We start from the raw sequence: 11,982 nt of genomic DNA, 5'->3' as shown, positions 1-11,982 counted from the left end.
GGGAAAATGCATGTTATGCTTCTTCCCAACTTGAACGCTGGTTTTGACAAAAATTGAGGCATGATTTCTAAAAAGAGGATTCCGCCTCCGGAGAAGGTACCAAGTGAAACAGTCCTGCAAGAGCCGTCCGCCCGTGGGAGTAAATGCAAAGAAATCAAGCGTCTCTCCCTCCGGCGCCGGGAGGTGCTGCCACACACCCCGGGGAGCCGGGCAGGGCCGGGGGCGGGCCGGGAGCGCCACTCGCCGCTCTGCGCCTCACGGCCGCCTCACGGTCGGGAGCGGCACCTGCGGCCGCACCGCGCCCCTCCGGCCGCCCAGGGCTCCCGCCGCACGCAGGGGAGGCCGGGGCAGGTGGCCCGACCCCGGGGGCATCTCTCGCCGCTGGGGCGGAGGGGCGCGGGGCAGCGGCCGCTTTCACTGTCGCCCGCCCAGGCACCTCCCGCTGTCGCCGCCGCCCCGGGGCGCTTACTCTGGGCGGGCGCCCGCTGCCCTCCCCGGCGAGGAGGAGCGCTCCCGCCGCCCCCGCCTCCGGGGGAGCCGGGCAAGGCTTGTGCGTGCGGGGTGGCGCCTTCCGGAGGCGCACCAAGCCCCGGGCGGGCTGCGCGGCGGCCGCGGCATCCCGGCGCACCATGCCCATGCCGCCGCCGCCGCCGCGGCTCCTCCTCTCCGCCTCCCGCGCGGGAGCGCGCCCCGCTCCACTCCCCGGCTGCCTCCTGCAGCAGCGGCGGCGGCGGCGGCGCTGAGGGAGTTGCGGGCTCTGCCCGATGTGGCAAGAAGCGATGATGATGAGGAGGAGACGCCGCTACCTGCTGGAGCGGGCAGAGCAGGCGGGCGGCGGCTGCGGGGCGAGCGGCGAACAGTCCCGCTCCCGGGACTGGCTCTACGAGTCCTACTACTGCATGAGCCAGCAGCACCCGCTCATCGTCTTCCTGCTCCTCATCGTGATGGGCGCCTGCCTGGCTCTGCTCACCGTCTTCTTCGCCTCCGGGCTGGTAAGAGACGCCCTCCCGGTCCGGGACCCGCGCCATCCCCGGGTTCCCGGGCACCCCCTCTCTCTCCCGCCGCCCCGCTGGCATCTCCGCACCCGGCGCCCTCCGCTCAGCCTAGCCCAGCCGAGCCGAGCCGGACGGGACGGGACGGGGCGGCCGAGAGCCGGTGCTGCAGCTCCTGCGGCGGAAAGTTGGTGGCCGGAGGCGCCGAGGTGGCGGCGGGGCCGGGGAACCCCCGCCCGAACTTTGCTGCCCGATATTCAGAGGCGACGCTGGAGCAGCGGCTGATGGAGCGAAAACTGAGTCAACAAGCGCATCGAGTTTAATTCACTTAATTCCTTGGCTCCGCTCGCTTCCAACTGGCGGCTTGGCCGTGGTGGCTTTGTAGTGGCAGGGTTTGAATCGCTGCACAAAAATGCCGTCGGTACTTGTATCTGAAGTAATATTTTTAGGGCAAGTAAGCAGGGGCCGTGCCCTTCCTTGTTCTGTCCCTTTCCCTCGCCCACGATACCATTTTCTAGCGTTTGACCCATTTTCTCAAGAAAGCTTTTGGGACAGCACAGCCTTCGTTTTTAAGGAAGGTGAAGTTTGTTCGGTCGGATGTCTTTTCTGCATGCTCAGTGTGGGGTTTCCAGCCTTCGGGAAGAAAATGTGTCACAGCAGCAGATGAAAGCCGGTATCAGTTTATCTCCCCAGAAATGGGTGGCGTTTTGCCCTTGCAAAGGAAAAGCTGCAGAGGGCAGTAAAATTCTTGCTCCTCTACAGTTTCCCTGCTGTTAATGATTAGAGGCAGGCTGTTGGCATTGCTGTCTACTTCTGAAGTAAAGAATGGGGATTTGAGTGGTCTCAGACTCTTTTTTTTTTTTTTTTTTTTTTTTTTTTTTTTAAATAAATCTTTTAATGGCCTTCTGGAAAGCTTAATGTTTATTGAATAGAGCTAGTTATCTCCAAAGGCAAGGATGAATGGGTCGGTATAATCTAATGGATTCTCCTAGAGGCACTGCAGCTAGGGTTTGCTTATACAGAGAATTCTGCTTTCTTGCTTGACCAAACTTTTGTCTTCAAACCTGCAGGAACTGCCTGCAGGATTAGCTAAACTTTCAGTCAGCTGGTGGTTTGTTTCCTTTTCGTGTTTGTATCAATTGTATTTTGAGATTTTTGTTCAACCATTCCTACTAAATAGAAAACACTTGTAAAAGTGCTAATGTGAGGCCAGTAATGATGATGCCTCATAATTCAGTTGTTTCATGTCCAAGGGTTTCAATTCTGGAGCTCTGTGTGCAAAATACAGGTCTGACCACTTACTCTGGTGTGTTAACGTGGGTGCTTGTCTATCGGGGCTGAAGGGACTGTGGGAAGGTGGAATTGGAAGTCTGTCGGGCATAGTTGAATGTGGAGATGTGCACTATACTTGCCCACAGTTAAGGTGGCAGAATTTGGGCTTCACAGTGTTTAGCACGAAATTTTGTACTTTTCAGTTATGGTATGATCTACAGCTTGTTTACAAGTTGCATGTGGTTATTTTGGTAATTTAATTTCTTGAGGTAAATCATTCACAGTAGCAAAGGTGGCATAAAACTGTACCCACATGGGAGGACTGCTGAAAGTTATGGAAACAAAACTGTGAACTGGCTGAATCTTGCAGGCATTACTGCTTCAGAAAGAGTGAATTTAATAGTTCAGTCTGCATTTGGAATTCCAGACATACCGGAAGAGAAAAAAAATGCTTTTAAAACCGTTTTCCTGAGCCTTTTATCTTCCTGTCGCTAACAACTGGATGGGTGAGTGGAGAAAGAGGTGTGGTTCATCAAAGTTTCTAGTTGACAGATAAAAGTAACTTCAGGCAGAGAGAAAGCTTGCCTGTGTGGTCTTCCAGCCATAGGATGCTGGACAAAATCCTTTGGAGCCCTGCCAAAAATTTCACTTAAAAGTGCTTTATTTTAGTCTAGTTTCTGATTGCATTTGTGATTAAAATATTCCTGAAGGTTTAGATCTGTTTCTCCCACATCTGAATAAAGGATAACTCATTTTATAGAGCTGTAGAATCTTAGTAATTTTTTTGTGCCTGATGATATAAAAGGGTCGTGTGGTTAGGAGTATCTGAGCCACAAAAGCCAGGATTAATATCCTTATCTTTCATTTTGCACAACTTGTATGTGTGTGATTGTTTTGACAGAGACTTATTTTTGTAGGGAAGGCCCAATGGAAGTGAAGTGGGATCATTCTGTGTGGGTCTGTGCTACCCATTTGAAGTTAAAGGAAATATTTCTTAACAGTTGTTTCCTTTAGATTTTGTACAAGACAGTTAAGATTTCACTGAAAATTACTTAAGCCTGTTGTAGAGACAAAACACCAAAGTGACTCACTGTAACACTCAATTTGTATTTCTGGCCTATGCTTTTTAGAACAGCTTAGAACGTGGAATGTGGGATTGGACATTGTTAGGATGGATATTCATGAAGCATCAAGCATTTTTATATTCTAAGCTGTCTTAAATTCGGAAAATAATGGAAGTGAGAGGAGGCTTTCCTTCTATTTTAATGTTTTGTTTGGTTGTTAAAATACATCACTCTGATATGTATATATTTTTTTTGTATATGCCAAAGTATTCTTAAGTGTTCCCAAACACAGCCAGCCACACAGGGATGTATTCTACTTACTCAGCTCTTTCAACCTGTCAGAATTCGAGCTATAGCCATCCTGATTTCAGATGAAAAATTTATGAAAGCTGTTGCAAAATTACAGTAAACAAGATTACTTACAAAGTGTGCCTGGAAATCTGATTACTTTTCTTTCAGACAGTGTGGTGCAATTATTACTGGTAGAGGTTTCTTGGGAGATTCTGCTTTTGTTTCAGAAAACTATTGTGATTTTGACCTTTGGAATTAAGCACTCTATTTCCTCAAACACTAGATACAAAACTCCTAGAGTCAGCTTGAAAGATGACCATTCACAGCTTGCAGTTTTAAATAATGTAGTGATAATATCAACCTTTGGCTTTCCTGTGTCAGAGTATCCTCTGTATTTCTCTACCTGGCGTGAACTGCAAACAGGCAAAATGAGATCAGTCATCCATGTTTAGCTGCTGCTTTAATCGATAGAGAGTAAATTATTTTCCCAAACCTGTGAAAGCCTTTCAGGACTAAAAATGCCAAAGGTCAGCTTAATTTTCTCTCCAACTATTGTATTGTTCTTTCAATGTAATATTTAGGAAAAACTCATTATTTGCCTCTCTCACCCTTTTTAGTACTAAAAGCTTATGACCATTTTTAGTGGTATCTAGAACACTTTTGTCTTTGGCCAGAGCATATCTCTTAAAACTACAATTTGCAGGAGATTAAGAAAAAGCCACTTATAAATTCATAATGTAAAATACAAGTGTACCTGAAATACCTGAAATTGTGAATTTTTTCTTACATGGTTAAACAGAACTCTGACTGAAGACAGGGGTGATACCCAGATTGTACAATATATTGGAAGTCCATAACTTTTCTTTTTCCATGCATTTTTCTAGACATAAAGAGTACCATGTCCATAGACATAGGTTTCAATATAAACCTACACTTTGGGGATATCAAAATCTTTTAGCACTTGTGTTCTGAGTGGGAGAAGACCTAAACATATCAGGATCTTCTTTCTGTTCCTTTTCCGAAAACTTCTGGGTCACCAATCTGCTATCAGGTACATGTGTTTTCTTTTAGGCTGGCCTGGTCCCCTTGCTCAGGACCTGTAAGCCTGCTGTGTGGTGTTAACATTAATCTGCAGCCCTTATCTCCCTCCCAAATTCCTGCTGCCACGTGTGACCTTGTAAAGCTCTCAAGATGTGGTTGCTGCTGCGTTGGCTCTGGTGTGTTGGTGCTGCTTCTTGGGGGTGTCCTTGGCCAAGTGGAGCATGTGTTGAGTGGACAGTGCTTCTGCAATGCAGCATTGGGTTGCCTTCCCTCTTCCAAAGCACTGTGAGATTGTGCTAGGTCAGCCACTTAAGGACTCTCTGTGGAGCAGAGGTATTAGTTACCCCCTCAACCACTTCTTTAAAGTTCCTGAAAAACTCAGGGCCGTGCTGGTAGGCTCAGTTAAGATTCCTGAACCTTTTTATGAATTTACAAATTCAAGAAACTAAAGGCTGGCTGCATATCTATTTCACTGACATACTCAAATACCTTCTATAGTGAAAAGGGGGGTAGTCAATGGTTCTTAAAGAAGAGGTACAATTAACTCGGGAGGTGTACCTGCAGCATGGCAGATGTACGTTCTGCAGGAATTGGTTTTCTGGCATCAGACTGACAGAACTTACCATCAGCCGATCCTGCATGGAAGAAGAAGTAGCTGCCTCATTCTGAACGAATATGTGGACACTTTTTAGCTGCCAACCTGGTTGGCAGAGAACTGTTTCTGTGCAAGAAGAGGATCAGGAGAGTGCTGTAGGCCTCTTGGGGTTTGAACTGAGTGTGCCATTTCTTTGGGCCCTTGGTCAGAAGGACAGCAAATTCTCATTCCCTATAATTGGTGTTATTCCTGAAATAAATTCTGTTTCTGATAAAAGCTGGACATCAGCCAAGCCCTTCTAGATTTCCATGATCAGAATCTCATCCTGAAATGAAGGGGGAAAAGTCTTCTAAGTCCATGTGGAAAAAGTAGCTTTAGCAGACATGTTTCATAATTCCCTTTTCTGAGTTTCAAGTGATTAGGTGTCTGTGTAGGAGCATTTAACACATACCTCTGGTAATGCTCTCATCTCATCAGTCTAGATCTGAAGAAATCATGTGTCCACAACAAAAGGTCACCACACTGATGACACGATTTTATATCTGTATTCTTGAGATGATCTGTTATAACCTAATTGCATAGAATAATACAGCCATACTATAAGATCATTTGTACTCTCAATTTTAGGAAACCTTTTGAGATCAATCCTGTGTAATTTACAGCTTTTTTTAGTTTAAGAGTACCAACTGTTTTCCTAAAGTCCAAGAATACCCAAGCTCTGAAAATGTTCCTTGGAATCCTTGCAGACTGAAAGTAAGCCAAAGCATCTGCTATGGTGTTTTCAAACTCCAGTATATCCATTCCCCCAAGAAGAAAGCTAAGGCACAGCAAAGGTAATGAAGTAGGAAAATCCTCACTAATTGAAGGACATGGAGAGTTTTTTTTCATGTTTGATGCTATCACTGTTGTGGCCAGGCGGTATCCTACCTCTCCTTAAACTCACTCTGCCAGACTATTGGTACTACTAACAGGAGAAAGAATTCAAAATAAACATCAGTGTATTTACAGTGCCTTTTCTTTCCATAATTCCAGTTATAATTAAAAGTTCTGCTTTCAAGTCCGCTATTAAAACTTTTCATGAGGAATTCTCATGTTTCTAATTCTTTTTTCTTGTCTCTAAACACCATATAGTAATATATTCTTCTACCTATAGTTGCTGGTTATTTGATACAGTCTTAGGATATTATGGCCCCTGCCAGATGTTCCTTCTGATGTTCTCTGAGAGTGACTTTTGTGAGCCAGTATTACCTCTTCAGTCAGGCTGTTAAGGTTGCTGTATCTTCTTGTCTGAAGCAGGAATTGCTTGGCTTTCTGTCTGGCTTCATTCCTCAGTGCTACATCAGTCCAGGCTGCTGCTTCTTTCATTTGCTAATGACACTCCCAGTACATATGTGGTTACTTTTATGGCTGCTAAGAGCTTGTCTCATCTGCCAGTCCCCAACAAGCCTGGAAACAGAGCCATCAAGTTAATGAGGTGCTGGTGGCAACCTCACTTTGCATACCTCTGTTTCGTACTTCATGTTGAATAACCTAAATTCTGAATAAGAATTGGATAAAACTGTGGGTATGGCAGTGTTGGAAAAATACTTAGCCTTTAATTGTAATTGTAATCTTAATAAATTAAAGTTTTGTGAATACCTTGGCAATAGAAAACTTATTATTTAGTGTCACAAATTGTGACTTGAAATGGTGGATCCACAACTCCTAATCATTACTGCAGCTGACAAAAATGATAAATAACATACTGACAAGAGCTGTTGTTTACTGACATGCAATGGGAATAAGACAGATGATGGGTAGGGCTACGATTGTCTGCTGTCTTTATCAGCCTCAGGTCAGGTATGTGGATTCACAAATCCTCTACTGGCAACTTCATTGTGGATCTGCCATGGACTTCTGAATACCTATCTGCTTATCTTCCTTAAATTTTTTTAATTGGTTTCAAGTTCCTTGTTGTGGACAGATATATTCAACCCAGTTGTGGGGATCTTAAAACTCCTGAAAAATGGTGAATATGTTGCTTTGAGCATTCAAGAGCTCTTCTAGATTAAGGACCTTAACTAGAGATCACAGTCCCTATGCTTCCACTGTGATTAAGAAAAATTGTTATAACAGTAATGGTCATAATATAACATAATGTTATAACAGTAGCAGTCACTGGAATCTTCCAGGCTGCTCCATGCATGACTCCAAACTGATGGACACTTCACGCAGATAGATGTGTTCTGCAAATCTCTTGAGCAGCGGGGTATGCTGGCATCATTGGAACAAAGTGCAGCTGAACACCTGTAGTGTTTGATTCTTTGCCTACATTCCCAGTCATAGCCAAGCTGTGATCACAAACAATTATGTGCTGCCATAGTAGCTTCTGCATATTTCAAAAGAATTGAGTCAGCTCAAGCCATATTGATCTGTGATGATGATAAGATGCCAGCAGATTAAACTTCTGTTTTGGGGGATCTGGATCCAAAAATGAGGGAATTGGCACAGTTCTGCCCTTGTTTCCCTTTTTTTTTTCTTTGAACATCAATCCTGATGGAAAAAAGTAAAACCCAAAACAGCTCCATGCATTTTCTTCTCCATATCTTTTATATTTTTATCTTGAATAAGCAACCTTCAGACACTGAGCCTTATTCAGATGATGCTGAAAATTGAAGGGACTGTTGCACCATCTGTGCAGAGGAGTGTGAGGCTGTGTCTACACTTACTCTCCTGGTTGTCTGTTTCTCCAGCCTTCATAGAATCATATTCTTTATCTCATCTCTAAACAGAACTCTTGTTCTTAGTGATGCATACATGATATAAAAGCCCCTTCCTAGTTCTGGTGTGACCCTGTCCCAGGCTCGTGTCTAGGAGAGGCAGAGGAGACAGCACAAATCATGACCTGTTAGTCTGAGCATCCACTTCTTCCACCATCCATGGTTTTCATTTTGAAGCTTTTCTTGTCTGGAAGATGTGCTCCAGTGTGCAGGAGCAATGGCTTCTGGTTGCATACACCACAGAGCAGCTGGGATGAGAAGTGCTCTGGCCCAAGTAGCTTTTCAGAGCCACTCAGTAAGGTTTGCAAAGCAGTTAGAACTTACTTTTTTCCACCTGCCTCCTAACAACTGAACTTTGTGCTGTGGGACCTTTCAAAGACCCTAAATGCTACGGCTGGCACAGTGGATCTGCTTACTGACTGGATAAATGGGATAAATGTCCTTCCGTTCCAGGTAGAATTTTCATATCCCTGTCTCCAATTTGCTAGTACTTTGGTCAGTCTGACAGGAAAATCCTAAGACGACTAGATTCCCCTCAGCTCCATTTCCAGCAAGACTGATTTCAGGCTGAGGATTTGGACATGTTATTTTGTTTGAGAGAGGTGTCAGGAAAACAGATGCACTTTGAACTTGGCTCAGCACCTGCTTGCTAGTACTCCTGTTCCCATAGAATTGTTTAGGTTGGAAGGGACCCTTAAGGTAATCAAATCCAGTCATTAATCCAGCACTGCCAAGTCCACCACTAAACCATGTGCCTAAGTGCCACATCTACGTGTTTTCTAAATACCTCCAGACATGGTGACTTCAGAGCTTTCCTGGGTAACCCATTCACTCTTTTGGTGAAGAAAATTTTCCTAATATGCAATCTAAAACTCCCCTGGTGCAATTTGAGGCCATTTTCTCTTTTCCTATTGCTTGTTACTTGGTGAAAGAAACCAAGACCCACCTTGCTATGGATTTTAGGTAATTTTAGAAAGCATTAGGGTCCCTGCTGAACCAGATTTTCTCCAGGCTAGACACCTTTAGTTCCCTCAGCTGCTCCTCATAAGTCACTCCTCTTGCTTTATATACCTTGGCAGGTGGATGGATTCTCTTGCCTTGGTGCAGGTGCTGTGGTGATCCTTGTAGTAGCACAGAGGTCTAAGAAGAGTCTGCTCTGGTCAAGACCTAGGAGGTGGTAGGGTAGGTTTTCCAGAGCAGTAGCTTGTCCTGTAAATGGCACTGGGGATCCCCATCCCGCTATCTCGTGCCAGAAAATGGCCATAGTCTCTTCCTGGGGTTTGTTTTCAGCACCAGTGAGCTCTGGCAGTTTTTAAAACTGGCTGGTAGGTGGTGGGATTTTAGAAAGTTGTTTCAAGTGATGTTACATCTGATTAACAATAAAACAATTTACCAGATTGTTTTTGTTTGATTTTTATTTTCTTACCTGTGCTTTAGTGAAATGGGGTAACAGTACTTATGAAAAAGCCCTCAACTAACACAAAATAGAAATGCCTTTATTTGTGGAATCTGTTTTGGCCTGTTCCCTATGAATATGTCTGAAGTTTTACTCCTGAGATGTTATTTGGCAGTTATATTTTAAATGCAAGTTAACATGTTTGTTACCTTTATTTGAAATTTTATCATAATAGAAATAACAGCCATTGCAGAATGTGGTTAAAAATGTAATAAGAAATCTCTTTGGTTTGAAGTCAGTTGAACTGAGAGACATGAAAATGTGGAAAGTACCCTTCATGGAGTAAACTTTAAGAACATTGTTGTGATAGTAATAATGGTGTTTAGTATGTAATTGCACAACCTTAGGAAATACTTGAAAAGTAATTACAAAATGATACTAATGACTTTTCAATATTAAAACTATTTTTCATGCTACCCTATTATGCCGATATGTTAAATCTGAGGAATATTCTCGCAAAATGTATTTTTAAAAGACCCATTAGAGAGAGAAACCTAAGGGTACCTTTTTCTTCATTAAACAGGCATTTGAAATGAGCAGTTTCCTTATGTGCTGAAGATCATGTGCTTCCTGTTTCAAATTTTGTGATCCTTACTTTTAAGTGAGTTGCATCTTGACATTTTTCTTGATTACAGCCCGATTCTCAGGTCATCATGTCAGGAGTGAAGTGGCGAAGGAAAGCCACCTTTTTAGCTTCGATGTAAAAGTGACAGCCAAAATATGTAACTGTCAGTATTAAATTGCTCAAAGAGTCAAATGAGTACTACAAATCTGAATGAGTATTTCAGACTTCCACGAATCTATATGGCTACAAGAAAGGCCATAATTTCACTTCTAATACATGTTACAGTGCAGTTAATCTGAAAAACATGCCTTTGAGTCTTGTGAAGTACTGTATTATCCATAATGTGTAGCTGATGGAGCTTTTTCAATAGTGACATGTTTTGAATATATTTAACTACAAAATATACATTCTTCCTGAATGTTTTATTCAGTTTATCTTCCATGTATTGTGGTTTGCGTTAGTAGTAATTGCATTTATTGGAGAGTTTCTTTGAAAGTATTTTTATAATAGGAGGAAGGATTTTGAGAATATCTGAAAAACAAACTAAACTAAGTTATCAAGTCACCTTTTTTTGAGAGGAAGTCAGAACCAATGCACGTAGAATAAAGTACACAGGAAAGATATTTTGATCACTATATTTACATTAAAAATTAATAAATTATGTGATTAGGTTTTAATTACATCTGGAGCGTGAAATAATTAGTTTCATCAAAGTACAGACTTTTACTCACTTTTCTGCTAGTTGTATCCCCCCTCTTCTGAAGGGGACACTTCAGGGAGCAGAATGTAATTAACTTTTTGCTCTTTGGGAAATGGTTTATCTTCTGTGGCTGCCAGCTATTGCCATTGGGTGGGACAATTTTAAATGTACGCCAGCTGAGTGTTGTAGCCATTAGTAGCTGGGTCTGAGCATCCTGTTTTTCATAGCCTGTTAGGTGTTTTAAAGTAAAAATTTTGATAATTGCCAGCCTAAGAGAAAATTGAGATGCTGCTGGATGACCGAAAAGCGTGACAGTCCTGTTCATATTCCCTGACCTTGTTTGTGGGCCCTCTGAACCCCAGCTTATTAAACACATAGTTATATGCACTGTCAGATTTTATATGACATGTGGCTTACAAGAGGAGAAGATACCAATCAATGGAAAATAAATGAAGAGAGAGAAAACTGCTGACATGGCAAATGAGGCTGTATTAAAAAAAACACTCACTGTTCAGGTTGAGTACCTGGTGCTTGCATGGGGCATATTTATGAATATAAAAGATACAGGCACACACATCTTGGTTCTACTAATTATGCTTTTGGCAGGAATAGAAGTCTATCCTCTGTTCCATGGCCTATGATGCAGTAGGAATGGTCATGGGCTCATGGGGTTTCAGCTATGCCTTTGCATGCAGATAGCTCCAGTGGAGGCTCTTCCTGCTGGCCTGAGATGGACACTGCCTTTAAACATCAAAAGAGCTGTAAAAAGGACAGTTGTGCTCACTCCATGCAGAGGAGAGAAACCTTAAAACCAGGTGTTACTCCTTCAGTGTCTAGCCACTGTAGTGCAGCTTTGGCTGTCCTTGGAAACCTGTCTTCTGCATTCATTTGGAAGTGGTGATTGAACCAGAATCCTGGTGGTCATCGTGCATTGAAATGGCATCGTGATGTCCTCTCTTCTTTATTCTTTTCCTATGTTCAGCATTTTGGGTTGTTTTTTGACTGCTGGTGAGCACCTCAGTGATATTTTCATGGAGCTAGGTATGATAAACACCAAATATCTCTATTTCTAAGTATTAGTAGCCAACCAAGAGCCAGTTGTCTTGTGTATAAAATTAGGATTGCTTCATCTGAGCTGTGTCTCTTCACACATATCTCTGGTGCAATTCATCTGCTCTTTTCTTGCGCTGTTGTGATTCTTAAGAGATCCTTTCGTGTTGCTTCATAGTTGACCTAGTCATCTTTGC

The 11,982-nt window shown here is 43.2% G+C and overlaps 1 protein-coding gene across 1 annotated transcript in view; it reads left to right on the top strand.

Annotated features, from left to right (window-relative positions):
• Nucleotides 1–629: 629 nt before the first annotated feature.
• Nucleotides 630–11,982, top strand: part of ADCY2 (adenylate cyclase 2) — a 202,186-nt gene continuing 190,833 nt past the window's right edge. The window contains exon 1 of the mRNA XM_085052161.1: nt 630–992. Coding sequence (XP_084908287.1) covers nt 765–992 — 228 coding nt within the window. The 5' untranslated portion in view covers nt 630–764. The remainder of the gene's footprint in view (nt 993–11,982) is intronic.

The sequence above is a fragment of the Lichenostomus cassidix genome, chromosome 2 (assembly GCF_008360975.1).
Source record: "Lichenostomus cassidix isolate B80296 chromosome 2, HeHo_3.0, whole genome shotgun sequence".
NCBI lineage: Eukaryota > Metazoa > Chordata > Aves > Passeriformes > Meliphagidae > Lichenostomus > Lichenostomus cassidix.
The sequence above is the reverse complement of the archived record's forward strand: the minus strand, read 5'-3'. Positions and strand labels throughout refer to the sequence as shown.